Source organism: Penaeus chinensis, chromosome 32 (genome assembly GCF_019202785.1).
Source record: "Penaeus chinensis breed Huanghai No. 1 chromosome 32, ASM1920278v2, whole genome shotgun sequence".
Lineage (NCBI taxonomy): Eukaryota > Metazoa > Arthropoda > Malacostraca > Decapoda > Penaeidae > Penaeus > Penaeus chinensis.
Window position 1 is genome coordinate 18332238 of NC_061850.1, and position 12500 is coordinate 18344737.

Below are 12500 nucleotides of genomic sequence, written 5' to 3' on the forward strand. Positions count from 1 at the left end.
GAGTGTGTGTGGGTGAGTGTGAGTGTGTGTGGGTGTGGGTGTGGGTGAGTGTGAGTGTGAGTGTGTGCGTGTGCGTGGGTGAGTGTGAGTGTGAGTGTGTGTGTGTGTGTGTGTGTGGGTGAGTGTGTGTGTGAGTGTGTGTGGGTGAGTGTGTGTGTGGGTGTGGGTGTGGGTGTGGGTGAGTGTGAGTGCGTGTGTGTGTGTGTGTGGGTGTGGGTGAGTGTGAGTGTGTGTGTGTGTGTGTGTGGGTGTGGGTGTGGGTGAGTGTGAGTGTGTGTGTGTGTGTGTGTGTGGGTGTGGGTGAGTGTGAGTGTGAGTGTGAGTGTGTGTGTGTGTGTGTGTGTGTGCGCGCGTATGTATGTATGTATGTATGTATGTATGTAGATATATATGTATATATGTATATTATATATGTATATATATATACACATACATATACATACATACATATATATATATTTATATATAGATATATGTATATATATGTGTGTGTGTGTGTGTGTGTGTGTGTGTGTGTGTGTGTGTGTGTGTGTGCATGCATGTGTGTATATCTATTTATATATATATATATATATATATATATATATATATATATAGTTGACTGATTGGGAGGGAACTTAGTTTGTCTTGCCCGGAAAATCTTTGGAAAGGGGAAGGTCAAGTTTACATACAGTAATCCTCCAAACTTTTATTTTCAGAAATATAAGTTCAAAATAAAATCTTTGGTTCACATTTCTCCACCACATAATGGCTTAACCCAATCGCCCCGTATGGCAATAGTACATGCCATGCCAAATGTAATACAAGTTTATCTTTTGTATTTACCCATAGATGGCTCTGCAAGCGCTCTGTCACTAAGGAGTTGGTTATAAGTCCTATCTATCTCACATGTTTACCCTTTTCCTCAACTTTTATTGTTTCATTGTCTTAAATGTTATCGAACTTTTAATAACAATATAATAATCATAACATCAATAACAATAATAACAGTATCGATGTCAACTCTATTAAAAAGAAAAAAAAAAAAAAATCCCGCCAATTCAAGGAATGGCGAAAACAGGATCGGTCACTAGGGCCACTGATAGACTCCTTGCCGGCTGAGCACATGTGGGGACATCTGCATGTGACAACATTCACAATAAAACTACAGGAGACAGAACATGAATCCGGGGCGAATGGGTTAAGGAAGATAAAAAAGTAGGCACCTACATCCTGTTTCCGCTGTATTTCTGAGCGAAGCAAGCGAAGTCCACGTTTTCTACTTCTAAAATGATCTGATGACAAGATTTAATATCTTTATTTATAAGTTATGGTCACTGAATGTTGTCAATCGCCAGGCAAAGCGATTACATTATTTTTTTGTTTACACTGGCTAGGAAGAATACTGACTCTCATATTTCAGCCATTTTGAGAAGCTTTTAAAAAAAATGTAGGTTGTAGCTAATTTAGATATGAGTATTTTATCAAACCAAACAATAAGAAACGCTTTCACAATATTCTCTTTCTACAAGCCCCCATTTTCTCACCTGGATTCTTGGGACCACCATGCTATTTTTGTAATTTTTGTTTCGTATTTAAATTAGTGAGAGTGTGGAGAGTATGTCCTGGCTCTAGGTTGCTATAATACGAATCGCAAGTTTAATGGCGCTTCCGTAGCAGGATCGTCTGAGGTATTGATTAATAAAATTATTCATACTTCGTAAAGGAAAAAAAGCAGGAAAAAAATATACCAGAAAGCAACTTTGAGATTAGTAAGTAAGGGGAATGAGGGATAATGCAGACGTGTCACTGAGTGGCGGAGGCAGGCAGAGGAGAGTCTTCAGATTAGTTTACAGTACTGCAGTTTTTTTTTTTTTTTGTTAATTTTGTTTTTTGACCTGTCAGGCATGCTGGCTTGTAGAATACGATGGTAGATATTAATCCTACGCTGTTTGTCGCACATTTCTTTATACAAATTAAATACAGATAGTCTCCCTTACGATACTTAGGGGATTTAATTAATCAGATGAGATTAGCAAAATCAACTGGCAGATTAAGAACCTTGAAAATCGGGATACATTGCCGAAGAGTTGCCGAAGTACCCATGTATTAGAAATAGCTTTTGCAAGATAAGCGTTGCAAACAGAAAAAAAGTTGACAAGATATAGAATGAGCCTTTATTATTCTTATCTATTATACAAGATTTTATATTATATATGCATATTTTTATATCCTCTGTGTTACTTCCTTTCGTTCTCCGTCCACTATCCTCTTCTCTCGTCTCCACCCGGAGTACACACGACGCTTCTCGCTCGCACGCAGAGTGTACAGAGTGGCGTTCAAGTTCCTGACGAAGACGAAGAGGAACCTGGCATCAGCAGCTGCCTCTCCGCCTCCCTTCCCCCCTTCGCTGCCCACCAACCGGGCGTCGGGAGGGCCGGGCACTACCACCAAGACGGGCACTCCGGCCATTTTGAGGTGGCGCGCCGAGTGCCAAGGCTATGAACCGATCCTCACGCACTGCCCTAATATGGAAGTGCTTGACGACGCAGGGGCAAACGACACCTGCGATCATCTGCTGGGCGTGCAGTGCGGCATGTGCTCCAAGGTGATTCTTATTGAAATATTATTATTTTTGTATTTCATTATTGTCACTCTTGATATGTTCCTCATTACTGTTTTAATTGCTGTCTTTACTGTTTTCGTATCTATCGTTAAACTGTTGATAAATATATATATATATATATATATATATATATATATATATATATATATATATATATATATATATATATATATATATATATATATATATATATATATATATATATATATATATATATATATATATATATATATATATATATATATATATATATATATATATATATATATATATATATATATATATATATATATATATATATATATATATATATATATATATATATATATATATATATATATATATATATATATATATATATATATATATATATATATATATATATATATATATATATATATATATATATATATATATATATATATATATATATATATATATATATATATATATATATATATATATATATATATATATATATATATATATATATATATATATATATATATATATATATATATATATATATATATATATATATATATATATATATATATATATATATATATATATATATATATATATATATATATATATATATATATATATATATATATATATATATATATATATATATATATATATATATATATATATATATATATATATATATATATATATATATATATATATATATATATATATATATATATATATATATATATATATATATATATATATATATATATATATATATATATATATATATATATATATATATATATATATATATATATATATATATATATATATATATATATATATATATATATATATATATATATATATATATATATATATATATATATATATATATATATATATATATATATATATATATATATATATATATATATATATATATATATATATATATATATATATATATATATATATATATATATATATATATATATATATATATATATATATATATATATATATATATATATATATATATATATATATATATATATATATATATATATATATATATATATATATATATATATATATATATATATATATATATATATATATATATATATATATATATATATATATATATATATATATATATATATATATATATATATATATATATATATATATATATATATATATATATATATATATATATATATATATATATATATATATATATATATATATATATATATATATATATATATATATATATATATATATATATATATATATATATATATATATATATATATATATATATATATATATATATATATATATATATATATATATATATATATATATATATATATATATATATATATATATATATATATATATATATATATATATATATATATATATATATATATATATATATATATATATATATATATATATATATATATATATATATATATATATATATATATATATATATATATATATATATATATATATATATATATATATATATATATATATATATATATATATATATATATATATATATATATATATATATATATATATATATATATATATATATATATATATATATATATATATATATATATATATATATATATATATATATATATATATATATATATATATATATATATATATATATATATATATATATATATATATATATATATATATATATATATATATATATATATATATATATATATATATATATATATATATATATATATATATATATATATATATATATATATATATATATATATATATATATATATATATATATATATATATATATATATATATATATATATATATATATATATATATATATATATATATATATATATATATATATATATATATATATATATATATATATATATATATATATATATATATATATATATATATATATATATATATATATATATATATATATATATATATATATATATATATATATATATATATATATATATATATATATATATATATATATATATATATATATATATATATATATATATATATATATATATATATATATATATATATATATATATATATATATATATATATATATATATATATATATATATATATATATATATATATATATATATATATATATATATATATATATATATATATATATATATATATATATATATATATATATATATATATATATATATATATATATATATATATATATATATATATATATATATATATATATATATATATATATATATATATATATATATATATATATATATATATATATATATATATATATATATATATATATATATATATATATATATATATATATATATATATATATATATATATATATATATATATATATATATATATATATATATATATATATATATATATATATATATATATATATATATATATATATATATATATATATATATATATATATATATATATATATATATATATATATATATATATATATATATATATATATATATATATATATATATATATATATATATATATATATATATATATATATATATATATATATATATATATATATATATATATATATATATATATATATATATATATATATATATATATATATATATATATATATATATATATATATATATATATATATATATATATATATATATATATATATATATATATATATATATATATATATATATATATATATATATATATATATATATATATATATATATATATATATATATATATATATATATATATATATATATATATATATATATATATATATATATATATATATATATATATATATATATATATATATATATATATATATATATATATATATATATATATATATATATATATATATATATATATATATATATATATATATATATATATATATATATATATATATATATATATATATATATATATATATATATATATATATATATATATATATATATATATATATATATATATATATATATATATATATATATATATATATATATATATATATATATATATATATATATATATATATATATATATATATATATATATATATATATATATATATATATATATATATATATATATATATATATATATATATATATATATATATATATATATATATATATATATATATATATATATATATATATATATATATATATATATATATATATATATATATATATATATATATATATATATATATATATATATATATATATATATATATATATATATATATATATATATATATATATATATATATATATATATATATATATATATATATATATATATATATATATATATATATATATATATATATATATATATATATATATATATATATATATATATATATATATATATATATATATATATATATATATATATATATATATATATATATATATATATATATATATATATATATATATATATATATATATATATATATATATATATATATATATATATATATATATATATATATATATATATATATATATATATATATATATATATATATATATATATATATATATATATATATATATATATATATATATATATATATATATATATATATATATATATATATATATATATATATATATATATATATATATATATATATATATATATATATATATATATATATATATATATATATATATATATATATATATATATATATATATATATATATATATATATATATATATATATATATATATATATATATATATATATATATATATATATATATATATATATATATATATATATATATATATATATATATATATATATATATATATATATATATATATATATATATATATATATATATATATATATATATATATATATATATATATATATATATATATATATATATATATATATATATATATATATATATATATATATATATATATATATATATATATATATATATATATATATATATATATATATATATATATATATATATATATATATATATATATATATATATATATATATATATATATATATATATATATATATATATATATATATATATATATATATATATATATATATATATATATATATATATATATATATATATATATATATATATATATATATATATATATATATATATATATATATATATATATATATATATATATATATATATATATATATATATATATATATATATATATATATATATATATATATATATATATATATATATATATATATATATATATATATATATATATATATATATATATATATATATATATATATATATATATATATATATATATATATATATATATATATATATATATATATATATATATATATATATATATATATATATATATATATATATATATATATATATATATATATATATATATATATATATATATATATATATATATATATATATATATATATATATATATATATATATATATATATATATATATATATATATATATATATATATATATATATATATATATATATATATATATATATATATATATATATATATATATATATATATATATATATATATATATATATATATATATATATATATATATATATATATATATATATATATATATATATATATATATATATATATATATATATATATATATATATATATATATATATATATATATATATATATATATATATATATATATATATATATATATATATATATATATATATATATATATATATATATATATATATATATATATATATATATATATATATATATATATATATATATATATATATATATATATATATATATATATATATATATATATATATATATATATATATATATATATATATATATATATATATATATATATATATATATATATATATATATATATATATATATATATATATATATATATATATATATATATATATATATATATATATATATATATATATATATATATATATATATATATATATATATATATATATATATATATATATATATATATATATATATATATATATATATATATATATATATATATATATATATATATATATATATATATATATATATATATATATATATATATATATATATATATATATATATATATATATATATATATATATATATATATATATATATATATATATATATATATATATATATATATATATATATATATATATATATATATATATATATATATATATATATATATATATATATATATATATATATATATATATATATATATATATATATATATATATATATATATATATATATATATATATATATATATATATATATATATATATATATATATATATATATATATATATATATATATATATATATATATATATATATATATATATATATATATATATATATATATATATATATATATATATATATATATATATATATATATATATATATATATATATATATATATATATATATATATATATATATATATATATATATATATATATATATATATATATATATATATATATATATATATATATATATATATATATATATATATATATATATATATATATATATATATATATATATATATATATATATATATATATATATATATATATATATATATATATATATATATATATATATATATATATATATATATATATATATATATATATATATATATATATATATATATATATATATATATATATATATATATATATATATATATATATATATATATATATATATATATATATATATATATATATATATATATATATATATATATATATATATATATATATATATATATATATATATATATATATATATATATATATATATATATATATATATATATATATATATATATATATATATATATATATATATATATATATATATATATATATATATATATATATATATATATATATATATATATATATATATATATATATATATATATATATATATATATATATATATATATATATATATATATATATATATATATATATATATATATATATATATATATATATATATATATATATATATATATATATATATATATATATATATATATATATATATATATATATATATATATATATATATATATATATATATATATATATATATATATATATATATATATATATATATATATATATATATATATATATATATATATATATATATATATATATATATATATATATATATATATATATATATATATATATATATATATATATATATATATATATATATATATATATATATATATATATATATATATATATATATATATATATATATATATATATATATATATATATATATATATATATATATATATATATATATATATATATATATATATATATATATATATATATATATATATATATATATATATATATATATATATATATATATATATATATATATATATATATATATATATATATATATATATATATATATATATATATATATATATATATATATATATATATATATATATATATATATATATATATATATATATATATATATATATATATATATATATATATATATATATATATATATATATATATATATATATATATATATATATATATATATATATATATATATATATATATATATATATATATATATATATATATATATATATATATATATATATATATATATATATATATATATATATATATATATATATATATATATATATATATATATATATATATATATATATATATATATATATATATATATATATATAAATATACTATATATATAATATGAACATTTAAGTGTGTGTGTGTGTGTGTGTGTGTGTGTGGTGTGTGTGTTGTGTGTGTGTGTGTGGTGTGTGTGTTGTTTGTGTGTTGTTATATGTACAGTATATACAGTATATATATATATATATATATAATATATATATATATATAATATATATATATATATATATATATATATATATATATATATGTGGATATACGTAAATCTTGGCAACAAAGCCGAGGATGACTCCCGGCGTTTCTTTCAAGTCAGCACATTAGTACACTTGCAGGTGATTTTGTGAAATCTCTGACGATTCTCCTTCACTATTATCTTTACAGAATTGAGCTAAAAAGCTAAAGCTAAGCAGTAAAATCCTTGATGACGTAGGAGTTTAAGACAGCCCGACACGATGTTCTTTTAGATGTTGGGCGTCGGTACTCTAAAGCTGTTCTTGAGAAATAAGGCTAGGGCAAAATTTCGAGAATCATCTGTCATCTGTTCTTCAAGGGTTTATGTCTTGGAATTCTTCAGGCTTGTGTAGCCGGAGCGTCCTGGAGGTCGACGAAGTCCCGGATGACAAGGGAGACTTCGTGAGCAAGTCTGTGAAGAGCATGTGCGGGAGCTTGGTTCCCGAGCCCTTCGTCGTCACAGCAAGGGCCATTGTTATCAGGTGACTTGCTTTAGGAGGGAAAACTGAATTAGCCCTGCTTGCTCATTCACTCGCCCCCCCCCCCGTACCCCCCATACTTCCCCCCCCCCCTCCTTATCCCTTCCTTCCATCCTCTTGTCCTCTGCTCCCCGTCCGAGGTTTTTATTTTTAGCTCCTAGCCACAGTGCCTCCTCAGGGAAGTGCTGTCCTTGTTCCCCCGTTTCTCCCTGAGGTTCTTCTCCGTTCCTTGAACCTTTGTCAGTCCTGTCTGTCTGCCTTAGTCTGCCTCCCGCGCGAACCAGGTTTTTCTCCGGCAGCGTATCCTCTTCCCAACGCCGCCACTTATTCCATCCTTTCCCTCCTTAGGTTTTATTCGGGAATCTTCTACCCGCGTCCGCACGATGGCGTCGGGGGATTCAGGCTGGCTGTCCAGACCAGGCCGGTCGGTGAGTTGGATTTCGACAGGGGAGGAGAGTATGTTAAGTGTCATTATATTTTGATTGTTTTTGTGTGTAAACTTTAGTTTAGTTATTTATTCATTCATGTTAATTTGTTGTATTCGCACTCCTTTTTTTTTTTTTTTCTTAATGGTGTCTTTGCCTTTAGGCACAACTTTTTCGTCTCACTAATTCTCCTCTTCCCTCCTCTCACCCCATCCCTCCCCTCCCCCCTTACCCCACCCCTTACCCCTTCCCTCTCCTCTCCTCTTACCCCTGCCCTCTCCTCTCCCCTCACCCATCCCCTCTCCTCTTTTTACCCCTCCCCTCTCTCTCCTGACCCCTCCCCTCTCTCCCCTAACCCCTCCCCTTTCTCCCTTGACCCCTCCCCTCTCTCCCCTGACCCCTCCCCTCTCTCCCCTAACCCCTCCCCTTTCTCCCTTGACCCCTCCCCTCTCTCCCCTGACCCCTCCCCTCTCTCCCCTGACCCCTCCCCTTTCTCCCTTGACCCCTCCCCTCTCTCCCCTGACCCCTCCCCTCTCCTTTCCCCTTACCCCTCCCCTCACACATCCCCTCTCCTCTCCCCTTACCCCTCCCCTCCCCTCTCCTCTTCCCTCCCCTCCCCTCCCCGCCCCGCCCCTCCCCTCTCCTCTCCTCTCCCCTCTCCCCTCTCCCCTCCTGCAGCGATACTGCCGCCGCCTCCAAGGACCCTGAAGGTGGGCGAAATCCTGACCATAATCTTGGGCTGCATTCTCGTCCTCACCATCTGTTGCTTTGTCTGTTACATGTGAGTGCCATTTCCTACTAATCTGTGTATGTTCGACTGGACTTAAAATTGTACAACAATTGCTTGCGTCCGTATATTAAATGCGTAGTGCGTATTTGAATGGCATAGTTTGCATTCTCTCTCTCTCTCTCTCTCTCTCTCTCTCTCTCTCTCTCTCTCTCTCTCTCTCTCTCTCTCTCTCTCTCTCTCTCATCTCTCTCTCTCTCTCTCTCTCTCTCTCTCTCCCCCTCTCTCCCTCTCTCCCCCCTCTCCCCCCCCCCTCTCTCTCTCTCTCTCTCTCTCTCTCTCTCTCTCTCTCTCTCTCTCTCTCTCTCTCTCTCTCTCTCTCTCTCCCCCTCCCTCCCTCCCTCCCTCCCTCCCTCCCTCCCTCCCTCCCTCCCTCCCTTACTTCCTCCCTCCCTTCCTTCCTCTCCCCCCCCCCCTCTCTCTCTCTCTCTCTCTCTCTCTCTCTCTCTCTCTCTCTCTCTCTCTCTCTCTCTCTCTCTCTCTCTCTCTCTCTCTCTCTCTCTCTCTCTCTCTCTCTCTCTCTCTCTCTCTCTCTCTCTCTCTCTCTCTCCTCCCTCTCCCTCTCCCTCTCTCTCCCTCTCTCTCCCTCTCTCTCCCTCTCCTTCTTTCTCTCATTCTCTCATTGTCTCATTCTCTTATTCCTTTTATCCTTTTGTCCCCCCCCCCCCCCTCCCCTGCATTTTCGCCATGAATTCGGACCAGCGTGAAGCGGCACCGACTGGAGCGGCGCTGGATCCTGCAGCGCGAGGTGATGCAACAGCGCCTGGCCAGCCACCAGCGGTCCTGCCACGAGGGTGAGGGAGGGAGGGCGGGTCGAGGAATATTTTTTTCCCTCATTAAACTCATGTTGCCTAAAGAGAGGCCTTTTCTGCTATATGGTAGAACAGCATAAATTCGAAAAAAAAATTATGATGATAAAAGTGATGATATTGATTGTAGTAATGATAATGAAAGCATTAATGTTATCATAACTCCTGAAGATAACTTACCTCCCTTCGCCCACAAGCAGCGAACTTGACGTCCATGCTGACCGGCCTCGACATCGTTCGCCAGACTGGGTTGGCGAGGCCGGTCGGGGGAGT

At 20.8% G+C, this 12500-nt stretch overlaps 2 protein-coding genes across 2 annotated transcripts in view; both read left to right on the top strand.

The window, feature by feature from the left end:
- Nucleotides 1-9883, top strand: part of LOC125042457 — a 42695-nt gene extending 32812 nt beyond the window's left edge. The window contains exons 4-5 of the mRNA XM_047638092.1: nt 2302-2587; nt 9878-9883. Coding sequence (XP_047494048.1) covers nt 2302-2587; nt 9878-9883 — 292 coding nt within the window. The remainder of the gene's footprint in view (nt 1-2301; nt 2588-9877) is intronic.
- Nucleotides 9884-10051: 168 nt separating this feature from the next.
- LOC125042458 overlaps nt 10052-12500 on the top strand; it is a 9226-nt gene continuing 6777 nt past the window's right edge. Inside the window, exons 1-5 of the mRNA XM_047638093.1 lie at nt 10052-10209; nt 10555-10634; nt 11310-11412; nt 12121-12212; nt 12425-12500. The exon at nt 12425-12500 is cut by the window's right edge and continues 133 nt beyond it. Coding sequence (XP_047494049.1) covers nt 10052-10209; nt 10555-10634; nt 11310-11412; nt 12121-12212; nt 12425-12500 — 509 coding nt within the window. The remainder of the gene's footprint in view (nt 10210-10554; nt 10635-11309; nt 11413-12120; nt 12213-12424) is intronic.